Source organism: Rhagoletis pomonella, unplaced genomic scaffold, assembly GCF_013731165.1.
Source record: "Rhagoletis pomonella isolate Grant_MI unplaced genomic scaffold, Rhpom_1.0 Rhpom_scaffold_00013, whole genome shotgun sequence".
In the NCBI taxonomy this organism is placed as follows: Eukaryota; Metazoa; Arthropoda; class Insecta; order Diptera; family Tephritidae; genus Rhagoletis; species Rhagoletis pomonella.
Window position 1 is genome coordinate 20,367,950 of NW_023458567.1, and position 19,277 is coordinate 20,387,226.

At 40.6% G+C, this 19,277-nt stretch overlaps 1 protein-coding gene across 1 annotated transcript in view; it reads right to left on the bottom strand.

Annotated features, from left to right (window-relative positions):
* Nucleotides 1–1,442: 1,442 nt before the first annotated feature.
* Nucleotides 1,443–19,277, bottom strand: part of LOC118748951 — a 106,524-nt gene continuing 88,689 nt past the window's right edge. Inside the window, exons 6-8 of the mRNA XM_036483715.1 lie at nt 14,326–19,258; nt 8,119–9,892; nt 1,443–3,332 (exon numbers count right to left, since the gene is read on the bottom strand). Coding sequence (XP_036339608.1) covers nt 2,241–3,332; nt 8,119–9,892; nt 14,326–19,258 — 7,799 coding nt within the window. The 3' untranslated portion in view covers nt 1,443–2,240. The remainder of the gene's footprint in view (nt 3,333–8,118; nt 9,893–14,325; nt 19,259–19,277) is intronic.

Here is a 19,277-nt window from a genome sequence, read left to right on the forward strand (position 1 = left end):
TATCGACGGCTGAGAGGAAGATCAACCAATCTCGGCTGCCAGTTTGAAACGCCTATTTCCGAATTTGATTGAAGAAGGCCGAAAAAAATTTTGCCGAGTTACCGAGCTGTGAGCTCTGATAAATTTCTAAGGGAATCTTAAAGAAATTCGTTAACGCACCGGCTGATTTGTGCTGACAACCCAGCAAACCATTTTTTCAGAGTATTCTGAATTGTAGAGAAAATTTAAAGAATTCGTAAAGTTCTCATCCGATTTTTTGCAGAATTTTCTAAAAATGAACTAAACTGGGCACACATCGATTCTTTTAGGAAATTTCAAAAGAAAATCGGTAAAGCAATGAAAATAACGTTGCTATGTGAAGAATTTCTGGCAGAATTTTTCAGAATTTTCTGTATTTTTCGTACAGAAATTTCTTTACGAGTTCGTGTCAACCACTTCATATAATTTTCTTTGAAGATTCGTGAAAAAATCCTTAAAGAAATGAGATACTCCTAAAGATTTTGTTAAGATTTCGGGAACTTTGGTTTGCAGGGAAATTACATTACAAATAATGAGTAAGTATAAAGCTGATTAAAGGATTCGTTTTCTGTTTAACGAAAAATAATAACAAAATGATGTTCCCACTTGGAAAAGTTTACCGAGTTAAAGAATACCAAGTACAACTTAAACGAATTCGGTGTGAAAACCCCTGTTATATTTAGTTGACAACTTCTCAATTTGTGCCAAGCAAGTGCAAATTATTTATTGTTACATACAAAGTTTCTTAACAAATTTATGTTAACTGAGGTCACTTATCCGATGTCGTCCTAGAAAGATAAAATCTAACATCATGCAACCGGATTCTAGCATTCCCTATCGCTAATTGTGGCCGCTAAAAGTCTACAAAAGAAAAGCAGGTGCGCCTAACCACATGCAACATCTAGTTAGATGCCCTTCAACTGCCAAATTTGGCTGCCTACACATGGTATGTGTTACTTTTTATGGTGTATACTTTTAGGCACCACTGATATTCACTTACGAGAATTTTTGGCGACGAACCTGCATTGACTTTCTTGGGACGATGGATACCTACCTAATAATAATAGATTGGCGCTTAAGCAGGGATCACACGATTTGTACATTTCGCAGCCGCAGAGTGGTGTTGCTTAGAATTTTTTTTGTTGGGAATGAGTTCAGCTCGTTAACAACTTTCCAAACAACACCTCTCTGTAACTGTGAAAATGTACAACTCTGTACAAATGTACAAATCGTGTGATCCCTGCTGCCGAGCATCTCCTCCGATTTGTTGTGTGCGCCTTGATGTTACGCCGACTCCGAACTACGGTTGTATTTTTATGAGAAGCTGTTTTTCATGGCAGAAATACACTCGGAGGTTTGGCACTGCCTGCCAAGGGGCGACCGCTGTTAAGAAAAACCCCGCTTTTCTATATTTTTTGCGATGTTTCTTTTACCAGGGCTTGAACCTAGACACTGCGAATTGGAAGCGCGCACTGCTTACCACTACACCACAGCGGCGCCGGATACCTACCTAGACCGGCATAAATCATGTGGATCGGTGGTAGCCAATGACTTCCCCACGTCGGATGTGGAAATAGAGAAAACCCCGTATTTGCTTTATTAGAAAGCGGTACCAGTACAAAAGCGGATCATTCCGGTAGCATAGATTGAATTGGCGGCGCAACAACCTCCAAAAGGAATCAGATCTACGCAGGATAAACTCAGTTACTGCTGACTCATATTTATACACATTATATACTAAAATATTTTATTTAACGCATAGTAAAAGCTAGCTTTTTTGAATTACACCTGTGCACGCAAAATATTCACTTTCGGTGTAAAGCAACTACTCATTACATACATACTTAAATATAACTAAATAGTACTAGGTAACTACTGCTACATAAAGAAATATTTGGGAGTATGTAGGAAGTAACTTGGTCTGCACCATAAGTTGGAGTGGGATTGGTTATACAATGTGGCCGGTGTAATTGTGTAACGGATGTTTAATTGAAAAAGTAATGTTCGTTGAAACCTACCACATTTGCATCCATATTTACATCATTCATATCATTCACCTCATCCACGCCCATGCCTACACCTCCAGCCGCTTCCGCCGCAGTCGCATCAGCTTCTGTAGTGCTCGCGTTAACAACATTCCCCATTGCGCCGCCTTCTCTCAACGCTCGCACATCCTCCAAGCCACTGGGCAGATTGTCTAAATACAGCACATTGGTACAATATTAACTCCCTGGATCATTGTATATTGCACGTTGTGCATGACGGAATTGCGCGTGCATTTGAGCGGCTGTTGTCATGTTCGGTATTAAATCGGACTTTGGCGGCGCAATCGCCGGGTTGGTAACAGTGGTAGGCAGTAGTGTGGGTTGCGTGGGTACGACGCCTATAACGGCCAGACTATCGCCTAATGTTGGACGGCTGGGTGCATCATCCGATATAAAACCAGCTGCCACAAGATGATCGGGTGCGGTTGATGATCCTAAATCGATGTGTTGTCCAGTGCCGTCCGCCATCAAAGTGGTCGCTGTTGCGGTGGATGGCTTCTCGAGTGGTGACATGATGGGTGTCTGATTGAGAAGCGCATTTGTGGCATTGGTGAGCGCTGGTCGGGTGCATGGTGGGGAGAGTGGCGGCTGTACTAAAGTTGGCTGGAGTATTAGATTGCCATCATCGGTGCCTATCAGTTGCAGCGTTTGCGTTGTATCTATGTGCAGGAGTGGTATTATATCCGCTTCAAGCCCTTCCTCCCCCGTTACTGTAACTGTTTGCAATTGCTGTATGAACTGCTGTTGCAGCAACTCTTGCTGCTCCAGCTGCTGCTGCTCCTCCAATTGTTGCTCTTCCAACAGCTGCTGCAATTGGCGATATTTGTCTTGCAAATTAGCATCTTGTTGCAGTGCTACCAAGGCATCTCGTGTCAGCTGGAACACATGTCCGTTCTCATCGCGGAGATTGTACACGTCGTCATTAGAGCGCATCACTTCCAAGAATTGATCCCATTCCATATGCACATAATTGTTACCAATTAAAATGGTGACTCCAGTCTCCTCTTTGTAGGTTTCACCAGTGGCCACCATCTGCAGTTCATCGGTTTCGATTGGGAATTCGGTCGTCTTATCTGTGCTAGGCGTTAATATCGGGCGGCCGATCAGTACTTCCTTCGGTATGGGTCTCAATTGCTGATCGCTGCCAGTGTAGAAGAAAGGTTGTGCAACCACTGGGACCCACTCGTCACCCACCCTTCTGCATAGCAACAATGTATCCGGGTAGCCTGGCACTGGCTGTGATGGCACGGCTATTACCGATGGAGTATGCTGCAATTGCAAAAAAAAAGAAAGAAAACTTATTAGTGAAAAGCTCAATGATGAGTAAATATTGTCTTATAATTAAGTTTTCCATTATATACTCTTTGAGTTGAAAGGTAAATAATGGCTTTCCCCCAAAACTGCTCCCTGTTATCTTCGCTTTTGCTCTTCTGGAGAAAGAGCAGACATTCCCATTATTTATGGAACACGATTTAATTTATGTGGCTTCCTCGACGATAACGGGCGGTTTTCCGACCCCCAAATGTGGCAGTTTACTTGCTAACATAGCCGCCGATAAGGACACGAATTTCGCACGATATGATACCATACCGATACTTTTGGCACTCGATACCGATATTTTTTACTCGATAGCTTTTAAACCGATATTTTTTGAAATCGAGTACCAGAACCTTAGTATCGTATCGAATGCCATAAATTCAAATTACAAAGGTAATGTGATTAACAATTCTTCCCGATATACATAAATTGGGCTTTAAAGAACAGAAATTTGTACTATCGCACTATGGCCGAAATAAGCACTTTCTGCGGCCAAAAGTCCAATTTTCAGTTCTTGCTTTAAACCTTTTTAACATTCGGATTTTATTCTAGATACTCTAATTAGAAAAGAAATTATATAGATATTGACGATCGCAAAGCAACCCTAGTCCCCTATCTGTCAATGTAAAGTATGTTCTTTTTTTGGTTTCAGTTTGTGCTACAATATTATTATGATGAACGCGGATGCATTTTACGTACTTTAAAAGTTTGAGGTGTGTTTATTTTTGCAGTGGAAAATAATACTAATGGTATGTACTATTGACTGTAACAATTGTGGCTTTAAAAAACATTTGTGTTTTTGAAAAATTCACTGTTTCAAAGTGCATGTTATGATTATACAAATTTAAACATATTATGCTTTTTTCGTGGAGTGTGACTCTTTCTGTCCGATTTCGCCCGATATGATATTCACACATATATATCCGATAAAAGGGCATATTATATCTACTTTCATTTGGTGTATGCATTGTCTGCTGCATCTTGCTGCTGTTAGATAAAATTACTATTTTCAGACGACATCAAAGTAAAAAATGAACAAATATTCAACGTGTGGGTGGACCGGGAGCCCATTAGTTTAAAATGGACATACATGCTTTACCACAGATTTGGATTCTTCGGACAAAAATACGTAACTTTTGTCAAAAACGTTTCTCTGGAATGAACTTCCGGTTAAAATAATCGACTTCCGGTCTGTTTAACTCACTTCCGGTCGAAACCGGAAACCATTTTAGAAAGGGTGGACGGGTTGTCTGGGACACCCGGTATTTGGGCTGTGGTTGTGGGTGTTTGCCGATTTCTCTGATTTTCAAACCAACGTCTTTTAAGGTTCTCAGAAGCATGTGTACACGTCTTTAAGCGCCTATCTGCATTTGTTGATTTTTGGCCGCAGAAAGTGCTTATTTCAGCCATAGTGTATCGTTAGGATTGCATGTGGCGGATTTGGATATGTATAGACATACATTTTATTACATTTATCAGTAATTTCACAGAGTTATCGACATAAAAATAATTATCAATACATCAATCGGTATTTTAATTATCTCCTCAAGACAAATCGTAAGCACGCGATGTTCATCCATATATCGAGCCATATTTGCTGCAAATCGGTTATAACGACTTGTTAAAATTTTATCTTAATCGACGATGTGAGCACAGAACGTCATTGCGAATAGCAGTTTTGGCTGTAGTTTTAAGTAAAATTCCCTCTACAACTGAATGTTTAAAAATCGGACCATTTCTGTTATCAAAATATTTTATGAACTAGTATAGAAAAAATTGCAACTGAATTCGAAATTGCCCTCTTGAATCTCTTTTCAAATTGCTTAGATTTTGATCTTACCATTTTTTCTTATAATTTTTGCCGTTCATGCAACCAGATATTAAATGAAACAATATTTGCACGAAACCTATTCTGTTTCCCATTGATTTAAACACCGTCAAAAATATCAAGTGGTATTCTCGATGTGGTGGTTTTGGCGTTGTTTGTCTGAGAATTGAATTGGCTTAAACATTGCATTTACAAAGATGGCATGTGGACAATCTAGTAGATGCGCCAAACAGTTAAAGTTGTAAATATAAGCTGAGTTTATTCTGCTGAGGGGCAGTGTATGTATTTAATTGACTTAACTTCAGGTTTTTTTTTTTTGTTTCAAACAATCCTTAAAGCATCCGCACTCCCCGTATTTTAGATGTCTAGATTACACAATTTAAAATCTATCGTAAGCGCCAATACTTAGACCAATTGCCTCTCAGTTGTTCACGATAAGTATCATATCTCTCAACATTAAGCCATGTAAAAAATTAATACCTACTCCTATTAAAAAGATAGTGCTGCCTATATAAAACCAAGGCCCCTTTTATGAGTTGTATTCGATCTTCGACTGTGGTCGAAAGTGCTGATGGAACGAATTTTCATTTGGTATTATGACGCGCATTCGACGAAAAATAGCGCTACTGTGAACTTCGCTCGTTTAGATTGTTCACATTACTTGTTTCCTTACTTTTTGGCAAAATTATACATTTTTCACAATTTTCTAACACTTCTCCACACCATCGAAAGCAAAATTTTGTTCGAGAGAAGATTCGATACTCAACGAAAATGTCGACATGGTTGCATAGCTCATAATACGAATTTCTTTTTTCGATCTTCGACCTTCGATAACCAGCGAAGATCGAAAATCGAATGCAACTCATAATAAGGGTCCAAATAAATTATTATACAGTTTAAGGCAGAAATAAAAAACCCTCTCCTATAAAACTTGGGTTCTGTCAATTACTTCAGATAAAATCGAAAATAGCGCTCGATATGTATGTATGTACGTATGTATTTATCGATACACATTTACAAATAGTTATGTGTACATATGTATGTATGTATATTTATCTGAGTTTCTAACATATATCGATACTTAAGTTATCGATGTATGCATTTCTTGAGTTATTGAAATATTTTTTGAGTTACCGACATAACTCTGAAGTTATCGACACATTCCTCGTGAATAACTTGGTGAGAGAAGAGACCAGTATGTTTGTATTTATATATTTAAAAAATATTTGTTGGACCAAAAAGTAGTGGATAGGCACTGTGACCAATGGTAAACATCTGTTACCACCTCAGCATAGTTGTAAGCCACGCAGAGTCTGCAAAAAGCTCTGGAAACATTGTCTGGAGGATGAATCAGACTAGGATGAACATACTTTGAAGTGACATCTAAGTATAACTTAAGAAAGTTTTATTAGATGGCAGGTGAGAAGTGCATGTTCAAAAGTTTCATAAATTGCATAAAGGAAATTTTTGAACATGCAGCAGTGCATGACATACTTTTAGGTGCGTGGTGTTAGCAGTCGCGCCTAAACAGCTCGAGTTGTCGATAAATTTCTCAAGATATCGATATATTTTTTGAGCTGCCAATGTAATTCTCGAGTTAAGGTAAATTTTTCGAGTTAGGAAAAATTGTGTTACTGGTCTATAAAGTGAGTAGGCCAGAATCAATCTCTTCGAAAATAATTAGTCCTCGATTCATACTTTACGCCTACAACTGACGAAAATAGTATATATCATCAATTAGAATCTCATCGGGCTCAAGCTTTTTTCTTTTAAGGGACGCGGACTTATTTCTTCGTCCCTTTTCGACAATAAAAGAGTAAAACTTGTTTTTTCGTAGACAAGCTTGAACAAAGAGAACAATGGGACACAGTGAAATATCATAAAAGGACTAGATTATCCCAAGGAGATTTATTTGCCCTTGAAATAGAGATGTCATCATTAGCTACATATCTCTTAGATAGCTCTGAGAGTTTGGAATGGGAAATTTCTAAGTGGTATTGCTTTTTTTGGAAACACATATGTAAATAATATTTTTGCAGAATCAAATGACAGCTATTGGAAAAACATATGTACCTACACGCTTATTAATTTAAATAGAGCCCCACCGACCCAACAGTCGTTAGTTCATCTGGTCGATGATGAGTCGACGGTAGAGTCATTTAAATTTTTTCTCTCAAGGCACCAAGCTTTATTTAGTCCCACTAGGGGTCAAGCAGCTTAGCTCTAACTTCATTGGTATTCTATATGATCTGACGCTCACAATTTTCCTTAAATCAGGGACCAAATATTTTATTTACGTTGTCCGATAAGTGTTATGCGGAAGAAATACTTTCTACGACGTCGAAGACTTTTTAATCAACTTTTAAATTTACGTTGCCTAATATAATAAGAAGAACGTGATAAGAGCACTCTATCCCGCGATAGTTTTATTTTTGTGATGAAAATTTCCATTTACATTGGCGGCCGCTGTGGTATAGTGGTTAGCAGTGCAGCGCTGCCACTCCGCAGGGCATGGATTCAAGCCCGGTTCAACCCAACATCAAGAATAAAAAACAAAAAAAAATGTTTTCTAATAGCGGTCGCCCCTCGGCAGGCAAAGTCAAACCTGCGAGTGTATTTCTGCCCTCCCCTTTGAGTGACAACATCAAGGCGCACGCCACAAATCGGACGAGAAGCTCCGAAGGTATGGGAAGGGAGTAACTCACATCGTCGCTGAAATACAAAAAGCTGCAAAAATCCAAAATTCACTTTTTGATTGATTATGATGCCGTTCATCGAACTATAAGTCACCACATCGTTTTGTGCAATAAAAAATTCTAATTAGTTAAGATTTTTTTTTTGCACTTTAGCAACGATGTGAGATACGATGTTATTATTAAATACCCATTTACACTGCATCCTTTTACTTACTTCGTTCGCTTCAAACTCTTCTGCTAAAATTTCTTCAGTGTAGACCTCGGACGGTTGCAGCTCTACTGCTTCAAATTCCGCTGGTATAATCTCCTCTGCTGACGATGACGCCGCCAATTCTGATATATGTACAGCAGTTACGTGCTGCTCTTGCTGCTGTTGTTGTTGCTGTTGCTCTTCTAAGCACTGACTCTGCTGCTGATCCAGCAACACCATTTGCGTTGACTGCAATCGTTGCTGCTGCTGTTGTTGTTTTTGCTGTTGCTCTTGTGGCGCCGTCGCCTCAGCTTTTGTGCTCATTCTACGATGCTGTTGCGACAGCGAATGACGCTGCTTGCGATTCTGTAACGGATGCAGTGGAGGTGGCTGCGTTGTTGTTGGCGATTGTATTTTTTGTCGTTGCTGCTGCTGGAGCTGTAAAAGCTGCTGCTCTGCCGTCGCCGCAAATGTTGACTCACTGTGATTGTCGGCACTTCGGGGAATTTTGGTGGGCGGTGGCGCATGTGCTTCTGTATAGCTGAGGCGTCGATTCAATAGCGCGGCATCCTCATCAACGGCCTCTTGCTGCTGCTGCAACTCCGCCAGGCTGCTGGCTGTACCAGTTCGGCGTCGTTGCTGTACTGCCTGCGACTGCAATTGCGAGCGACGCGAATTTGTTGGATGATTACGCTTTTGTGCTGTTTTGATGCCACTCCCAGAGGCGGACTGTGAAAGCTGTTGTTCACTTGGTGCTGCTTTTGTTGTGGTGGTTGCGCTTGTTATACCATCCGTTATTTTTTGTTGTCGCTGCTTTACCGTAATGCTGCTGGGCAAGGTAATTGTGTTGCCAGCCTGCTTGCGGCCGCCAGTAGCAGCGGCCGCCGGTGACTTTGGTTTATTCGCGGACGTTTGCTGATTCTGTTGCTGCTGTTGTTGCTGTTGCTGGCGTTGTTGCTGTTTCTGCTTTGGCTCAGCTATTGGACGCAATGTGACCCCCGAACCCAGATTATAAGTGGTGGTCGTTGTTTTTTCGGTAGGTGATATAGCCAACTGTTGCGCGGCGCCTCCGGCAATCGCCTGCGATTGCTGTTGCGACCCCTGCAGTACTGGCGGCTGCGATTGCTGAATTATCAAATCACTCGGTGCCGCTTTGATTATGATTATGCCAGGCTTATTATTACCCAATACTTGACTATTTGCATTGCTCGCTTGTTGCAACGGCTGCTGCTGTTGTTGATTAGTTGAACGTTTGCGTTGTCGTTGTTGGCCCGTTTGCGTTGATGTTCTATAAGCAGTTTGTAGAATTTGTTGTTGCAAAATCTGTGGACCATCTGCGCGCAAATTTGTTTCAGCATCCGGGGACGAAGTTAGCACGATTTGCATATCACCCTGTGCGGACATAAAGTGCTCATTGCCCAGCACAATGGGCATATTGCTAATATCGAACATAGCGCCAGTAGTCTCCTGTTGAGCTACGTCAGTTGTAAGCGGCTCGTCAATAAATTTCTCTTTGCGTGTGATTTTAACCTGTGGACACATTTGTTGTACATGTGCAACGGCATCCTGTTCGCCGATGGTGAAGTCTAGGTTTGAGGATGGTGTATGTTGAGATTGAGATCCAACTGTCTGCCCTGGCCGCTCAATTATAAATGATGGTATAGACTCCTCAAGATTGGACTTCTTTGTGCCTGTGCCACCAGCAGATTTTGTGGCTAAAATGTTGGCTATTTGCGTGGAGAGTGGATTGGCGACGTCTACGTTGATGCGGACCTTCTCCATGGGCGAAGTGTTGATGCTGCAAAATAAATTTAAATAAATTTAAAAATATTAATATTCATATACATAAATATGTACATTAATATAGTCTTCGAACAATTCGTAAGCACGTAACGGAAAATCGGCGATCGAATTAGGATAGTACCTCTAAGCTCCAGAACTACTAAACCCAGTTTTTTTTGCAAAATTCGACCACAGTATACTTTATTTTGGTAACTGTACCAATAAACATTAAAAATTTTAGTAAATTAGATAGAAATAGTTGATGTTAAACGAAACAGAGAATTAATGAGTCAGATATTTTTTTATACGTATAAAAATAAACCTTTGCATGTTGCAGTTCATAAATACGGCTTTTATAAATAACTCGGCTCCATCGCCACCAAGGAGTTTTCTAGTAGCCTTTAATAGGACTTTATGCGCATGGAATAACTTCCGAAAATTTGATTTAAATCTATCCAGGGGTTTGAGTTAAATCGCAACGAAAAAGGTTATCATTTTATACATAAATATATGTACATATCTATATACATAAATTACTTGTTTTATTATTATTTTATTCGTTATTCAAATAATTAACGAAGATAATTATTCGAATAACGAATAAAATAATTTATCCGTCATTCGAATATTTTTTTTTTTTTTTTAATAAACAAAATTATTTATTATTTACGAATAACAAGAAAAACAATTTATTCATTTGTTATTCGACATTCGAATAAATTTTGCCCAACTCTGGCTGTAAGCGACAAACTTTATGTGCGCTTATGAATAGTTGTCGATAAATTTAAAATTATTTGTTTTCAAATGGAAATTTTCGATATTTGTTTTTAAACGTTAAGCGTTATCTTCGGTACCGTGTGATTTAACGCTAACAAAAACGTAAATTTTTAAATTGAACGCACAAATATAAATTATACATCAAATTGTTTGAAATACATTGAGAAAACATTAAATTATTGTGTGATTCTTTTTTCTCGAATGATTAAAGAGTTATAAGTAAAAAAGGATAATTTTTGAAAACTCAGTGGTAGCGATTAGGGCTGTGCGATTATTCGATTACTCAAGCAAGTTGGTTTATCAGTTATCCGAATAGTCAATTACTCGAGTAATCGAGATTTTGATTAACGAAACGATGATTAATCGAACTACTTAAAATCAGACCTGTTAACTTTGGATTACTGTTACTAATCAAAACGATTACATAGGTTCGGTATTCGTAATGTATAATTCAATTAGTGTTTTTAACCGAGAAATTAGTAATCAATTATAATTAGAATTAATCAAAAAACAATCATGATTATTTGTCATTAAAAAAATAATCTATAATAATCAAAAATAACACAGGTTTACAAAAAAAAAGTGTATGCATATTAAACCAAACCTATTTATCCCTATGTTATTCGACATGCTGAATGCGAATCCGAGGTCCGTTAGCCTCCATCACGTCAGGTTCGTGGCCATTTGAAGGTCAAGTAGGGAAAAATTCATTGAATAAACATGAAAATTTAATAAAATTCATCGGAATTTGACCTTGGGAGGACCTCCAGATGACCTTGAGGAATCAAGGGACCTCCATAGTCGGTTTCAGTGACAACAAAAACAATTTTTTTTTTTTTTTTTTTTTAAATAAATTTTATGTCCTATTTGACCTACAAATGACCTCGAAGCTGACATTATGGAGGTTAACGGACCTCCGATTCGGGTTCAGCGAATGTAAAACCTTATGTATAGGAATTTTCAGGTTTATTCAATGAATTTTTCCCTACCTGACCTTCAACTGACCACGAACCTGACGTGGTGGAGACTAACGGACTTCGGATTCGCATTCGGCGTGTCGAATTTAAATAGGGATATATAGGTTTGGTTTAATATGCATATGCTTTTTTTTGTAAACCTGTGTAATCAAAAAAAGTAGTTGATTAAATTTGGTGATTACTTTTGATTATTTTTGTTCGATTTCATTGTAAAGAAATATACTTCTTTGTTTTCTGATGGTATGGCATGCTTAAAGTAGCGGAATACACATACATATTTAACATACATGCATACCCTCCAAAAATGCAAATATTCGCAACATACCCGTTCTCTATGGTCATTTGAAAGAACAACGTAACACCGTATTTCACAGCTACGGACATATGTTTGTCGACAAAACATTTCTTTCCGTCTGAGCAATACATTTCATTAAAAATAATTTACATAATTATAAATAAGCAAAAATAATAAAGAAACAAGTAATAAAGTCTAAGTTCGGGCGGAGCCGAACATTAAATACCCGGCGCAAGTATTAAATATATGGATTTCAGCTTTCCGCAAGCTACCGCTACTTGGTAAGCCGGGGTGTATCAATTTTGAGTAAATTAGCGTCCTTAAATTTCGAAATATTAAAGTTTCAAGCATTTCTGAAATTTACCGTTATGTGAAAAGCGGCGGTTTCAAAATCGAATACCCGAAAGACGTATCTCAGACGCTCGACTGGTACTTTACGTATCATTTGAGCCCAACCAAGCGTCAACATCTCCGTCTTCTTCTTGTTCGGCGCTGTAACCGCCTAAGCAAATCAACTTCAAAAAGTTCAACTGTTAATAGCTTAGTCACCCAGTACCGAAAGAAACTAGTTTAATTATCGATGTTCAACTAGTCTTTTACCCAACACACAACTAGTTGAAGATCTGAATTTCTTCCTTGGAACGAACTGTTGACTTTAACATGGCGATGTCCTAGGCATCAGTCAATTATTCGACTCTGGATTAGAACGCTTTTGACTTAAAGCACTTTAAAGCCAACCGTTTGATTACGCTTTCGTTCTGCACTTCACACGATGCTTTTCATAATTAAGAAAAACCGAAATTAAAAATTTAAAGTTAAACGTTTCGCCTTATGAGATTTGAACATGGACATTCTTGGCCGCAACCAATTGTAGCAAACATCTTTGCACGATCAGCTACAGCCAGGTATTTTAATGTGCTTTCAGATGTTCAGTTTGCATTGTGTGCAAGCAGCAAGTCGATTGTCCGACTCTGCATTTGATTTCAACTACTTTAAAATGTATTTGGCTTAAAGCAATGCAAAGTCAGTATGTTTCTTTTACAGATGACTTTCCATGCTAAAATAGTTAATTGCCCACAGTTAGATCATTTTACAACTAATAATGAACTATTTGCAAAGATATGTATCGAAAGTGTAAGCATTTGGTTTATTTCAATGAGGCTGCTAGCTGATTATACATCAATTTGAAGTTAGTTGCTGCATAGCTAGAAATAAACTACTTTTTCTGAGGTAATTGGTGGAGCCTCGCAGTACTGGGTAGCTTTAGAGCAATCATAACCATATTATCTATAGAAATTTAAGCCCGTTTAAAACGACGCTAAGATGAAGTCTCTACGATGAGCAGAACCCGAGATATAACGAGTCACGGAAAAATCCCAACTTTGACACATCATATCTCCGAAGAAAAAAATTAAAACAAAATTTCCTGGAATACTTGTTAGCTTATTTCATGTATAGAACCCATAAAAAAAATTTGGAAGCGAATCAGAGATATCATTTTTATACGAAATCCGTCCGACTTAGAGCGCGGTTACCCACGAATGTGTACGTAGCGTAGCGTAGAAGTACGTAGAAAGGGTTTTTTTTAACACGCAGATCCCATAAGATAGATCGTGTCAGCTGACACGTTCTCCGTTTTTGCGTCCGTGGGTAACTGCGCTTTTAAAAATGAATGGCTCATATAACAAATACGAAAATTTCGGATGAAAATCGAAGAAATTGCCGTTTTTTAAAATCGCCACTTGCCACGATTTTGAACTTCGAGCTTCCTCATTCGGTAATATTCGAAGGCTATCGACAGTACAAACTACATCGCGCTTCTTTAAAAAATCGGAGAAGTCCTGTTTCATGGACTGAGACGATACAACCATCTGAGACAATATCTTTCGGTGATGAGACCTTCAAACTGCGAAGAGTTTGAGCGTCTCATATGCAGTGTCTGTCTCAACTGTTGTTTAATTTTCATATCGAAATTCTCTCAAACGCCAGAGTGCTTTTCCATACGGGGAACATTGTTCGTAATGGCAAAGGCAAAGAAACTGCAAGGCGATTGATCTTCCGATTGTAAAGTACACTGCGCCTTGGTGGGAGCCTGAAACTAGTCTGACAAAACTAAAGACCTGTCAGAATGTCTCTCCAGGAACGGGATTGCCTTCGATGTACGTTTTTAATGTGTCTTTAAAGGGGCACAACATCATATGCTCAGCAACCAGTTCTTCCTGGATTGTTATCGCACAAACCAAAGAGGCTCCTCTATACCAATTACAAGAGTTACCATAATGACAAGGTTCACAATAAGTATATGTATATGTAAGCCTTGAATAAAAGGGCAGGTTAAACGCATAACAATAAGTACGCTGGCTTGGACAATTCTATAAAATAGCTACGCATTTAACTTACCATACATTATTTGCTTGTGGCTGCGCATCGTGGACAGCGGCAGCTTTCTGCTGATGCACAGGTGCGCTCGCGTCATTCGGGCTGCTATTCAGATTGTTAAGCGTATCGCTGTCTGCAGTCGCTTCTACTGTGTTAACAGCGTCGACAATCACCTCTTCTATCGGCTGCTGATGCTCAATCGAGGCGTAGTCGACATACTCGATTGCATTGGATACATCTTGCGGACGCAGTGAGTTTATCTCAGATACTGCTGCATCTACAGTCTCCTCAATCGGTGCAGTTGTATCATTTAGGTAAACTTCTTCAATGATGCATTGCTCTTCTTCTACTATAAGTGGGGTATTGCCTTCGTCGCCTTGAGCATTAGTGTCGGCATTGTCTTCAACTTGCATTTCTGCGGGATCCACTTCAATATAATTGTCAATAGCAGATTCGGAATTTGCCTCGTCATCAGCTGCGTTGTGTTCTTCTTGTGTTTGAATGATCTCAATTCCTGTATCACTTTCGTCGTTCGAGCTCTCCACTCGCCTACATTTTACTCGCTGTATCAGTTCTTCTTGCTCTATTAATTCGCTCTCTTGTATAGCATCGATTTGTGTGGCGCCGCTGGCATTTCGACGGGGTGTAGCTTTGGCCGCAATACGGCGTTTGCGGGTGGATCCAACAGATTTTACTATAGGTATGCAACTGGCAGGAGTTTCTTCAACAAACACTTCAGACGCTTGCTCATTGCTAGGTGTTGTTTCCATGGGCTCCGCGTGCACAACGTCAGGTATTGTTACTGCAGGTTCGTTTGCTTCATGCGTCGCGGCAACAACTTCAACGAACGCAGCTTCACAATTTTCGTTTGTTTCGTTCACTTTTACTGTTACAACTGATACTTTCGTTGATTTTCGTTGTTGCTGATGTGCTGGCGTCGTTAACTCCTTTCCCTCGTTTTCATCTTTGGTTGTTGCTTCGTCCAGATCGGACAAGTCTAGCTCTTTCATATAATCGTTCGATTTGGCTTGTTGCTGTCGCGTCGATCGAGTTAGACGTTTTCCGCTAGTCACCTCTTTGGTAAATTCACCTATGCGTTGTGGTGAAACGCTTGCTGAGTTCGCTGATCTGCGTTTTAAGCGCTCAGCGCTAGTTTCAAGTTGTGCCTTTCCTTCTTCAGTCTCTGGCGGCGCGTTTGAATTTTCGTTTTTATTTATTATACGTCGCTTTTGAGTTTTAGTTAGCACTTTAGCTCTCAGCGACAACGCTTCCGCATCGCCTTCGTGACCGGAAAGTGGTTCGTGCGGTGGGCTTTCGATGAAATCGTCGTCCATATCCGAGTCTTCGTCGTCAATATTCTCAGTGGCTATTACAGCAGCTAGTTCTTCAGGAACCACTTTTGATTCGTTATTCAAAAGCTCCGCGGCATTGACTTCATTCTCCTGTTGCTCCGCCTGTTGTTGCTCCTCCGCTGCAGCATCATGCAATACATCCTGCGGTAGCTCGCCTTGCGCATTACTTGCGTCTCCTTGTTCTTTAAAGCTATTATCCGTAAGTTCTTCCGCGTTTCCACTTTCGCCTAAGTGGTCGCAATTCTCATCATGCGTATCGAGGGCTTGTATCTCAGTCAGAGTTTCAGCCTGAATTTGTTCTCGCGTCTCTCCGCTTTCCACGCTTACCAAATTATCATTCTCCGCCCTCTTTTCGCCATCCAATTCTTCAACATTCGCTTCGTAGTCTTGTAAATTTTTTCTGTCGCTTTCGTCTGAAACACTGTGTGCTGCTAGATTGTCCGTGTTATCGCATGTGGCTTGCTCAATTGCTACAGTCATTTGCTCATCAAAGTTTGATTGCTCTACTGAAGGCTCCTTCACATCTTCTTCCATTTTGTTATGCCCCTCCGGGCCAATAGGTGGCATCAACTCCTTACTTTTACCTTCCACAACTTCGCTGGACTCTTCAACACGTTCCGATTGACTACTATCTACAATGACAGCCTGTTCACCGGTGCCCTCTTTCGCTGGCACTTCTTCCATTAACTCTATTCCACCTCCTTCGCCACCTGCTACAAACAACGCAGTTTCCAGGGTGTTTTGCACTTTCCCGTCTCTGTGAACATCGCCTACACCTACCATTTCAATTTCACTTTCCAATATCTTCGCCTCTTCACTGCCCGCTGGTATTACCTCCATCAGCGCATCAGTGGGAGTCATCAGTCTACCAGTTATTGTTGGCAAACGTTCATCATCCAGCATTGAAGTGGGGGAACCAAATTCTGCGCCAGCCTCGGAGATGCAAACCGAACTGTTGTCGTCAGTGGGCGAAGTGAGTCGGCTTTGTGGCAATTCTTCGCCTATCATAGCTGAGTCGTGCTGCTGATCCTCCGCTATATCATGTTTCAGAGCGGCAGCCAAAGAATCGTCGACTTCCCCCAACGGTTCTTTATCATCTAGATTCGATCGTGGCTCAGTTAACGGCACTTCTGCGGCTTCTGTGACCACAGCTACCTGTGCGTGCAGCAAATTGTGTTCAGTAATATTTTCATTGTCTGCTGGGGTCTCCTGCATTATAACTGAATCTTGTCTAAAGGTGTCTTCTTTGCCAGTAGCATTTCCCTTCACTTCTGTTAGAATTTGCTGCTCTACAGCAGCATTGACAACTTCATTTTCGCTCAAGTTCGTGTGCTCGCTAGAGTTTTCTTCAGCTCCCAATCTTTGTTTTGTATTATCAATCTGATCGCTCAAATCTTGTAATTTCGAATGGTTTTCATATGGCTCAGCATTTTCTCCTAACTTTCTTTCATTGTCTGGCTGTGTAGATGCACCACCATTCCCTTTACTTGTTTCGTCGGCATGAATTATTTCCCCAAAGCTCTGCTCATAGTTAATTTGTAACTCCGTCATTGAGCCTATATTTTCACCATTTACTTCTTCAGTCTCGCTATTTTTCTGCTCCACGCTCGAATAACTTACAACCTCCATTACGGTTGTTGTGGCTAAAGAACCATTAACAGCTTTAAATCTTAAAATTGTCGAATCCGCAGCGCTTTCGGTTCTGAATGTTTCTTCCTTGAACCCAATTTGGGCATCCGCTTCAACTTTTCTGACTTCTTCGCTTTTTTCGTTGCCAATCGGAGCATCTGTTGGTGGCATTATAGCAGGCGGCTGCTCATTTTCATACACACCAACTTTTTCTACATTCGCCAGCACTTTGTTTTGCTCAATTTTTGCTTCATATATAGCTTCTTCGATATTTTGTTGTTTCTCATTGTCTTGGCGTTCCTCAGTCATTGCTATGACAACAGGTTCCTCCACCTTTGGTTCTATAGCCTCCACGATTTGTACGGACGCCACACCTCCCATTCCAACGCCTGCCAATGGTGGCACTTCCTCGATACGTGAACGATTTCTCGACTTGAAAATGCGCTTGCCTCTTTCCTTAATCGGCAAACCCTTTACTGGTAACTCTTCCTTGCTGCTACCGTAAGAGTGTGTACGCGAAACGACCGCGGGTATGGCAGCATCAACTATGCTGGGCGCTGTTGTTTGTTCCAGCAACTTTTCGATGTCGTACGCCAGCTGCTGGTCCTTCTGTTCGGTAGAGCGGCGTTTCTCGCTTTCAGACGGCAGCCCGTTATCTGCCAGCGCTTTCTCCTGCGCTTTGTCTGGGGAGAGATATTTCTTCTTGAAGTCGGCTATTGACCTTAGTGCGTCGCTGCAGCTATCATCTTCTTCCTCTTGGAACTCGAAACAATCAGTTCGTTGTTGCTGCTGCTGTGCAGCGGCGGTGCTAGTCAAAGGGCGTTCCTCCTCTTTTAAACGCTGAGGCGACATAGGCATAAGTGGTTCTTCTGTTTCCATTGGGACATGTTCTGATTCGGTTGAGGTTGCCAGTGTTTCAGTTGCTGTTTTCTGCCTCCTGATGATTTTTTGTCTTTTTTCACGGCCTCTTTGCTTTGCCGGCTGCTTATGGGCTTTCATTTTTCCTTCCTCTTCTTTTTCCAATTTCAAATCGATTCCGTCAATTTCTTCGTCTGATGCGATCTGTTTATTTTCTTCGGTGGCCACAACTTCGTTTTTCGCCACCTCACTGCCCACTAAAACAAACTCATCACCGTTCTTCAGATGCACTATTGGATTATCGTCACTCTGTTCTACTCTCTCATACGTTTCCACATTTTTTATGTACTCCACTGCTTCTAACTCTACTTTAGCTTGCTTTTCTCCCTGCACTAATGTGTCCTCATTTATTTCGTCCAAGGTGTCAACAAGGTCTTTTCTTGTGTCGTTAACTAGTAAACCGTGCGCTGCCGTTTCATTTCCATTTGTACCAGCTTCGCCCACCGACGCCTCCGTTTCACCATCAGTACCAGTGTTGTCATCAACAATAATTGTTTCACCGCTATTTGGTGGCACCACCGCCACTACAACCACTGAATCGGAGCTGTTGCTGCTGCTGCAGTTGATACTCTCCAGGTTCACAATTGCCGCTGGCGACTTGACTGTGTAGTCACTTGTAAATTCTTTTAATACCGCATCCCGCCGATCTTTCTTCGGTATGTTCCTAATACGATTCTGATTTGGATTTGAAGTTTGTGGACTAGCGTTGCTGATAGCCACATTTATTGGCGTCGCGATAGCATATACCGACTCATCTTTTTTAATGACTGTTGCTTGAATTGTTAACTCACTCATTCTGAATTCATCTCCTTCTGTGACAGGCACATCGCTTCGTTTTGCGTGCTCCTTGAAGTCATCCAACATTTCTTCGTCTTTCTCCCCGTCACTCCAATCAGCCAGCAAGCGTTGTCGTATCTCCTCTGCTGTGCTATTCAACACGGCCGACGTGCTGCCGATCTCACCAGCCTCCAAATTATGCTTCCGCGGACTGCATATGCGCAACAGCTCCTCTGTCGCAGGAGATGATGAGTTGTCGGTGGTATCGTCATCGCTCAGTTTGAGTTCTCCTTTCTG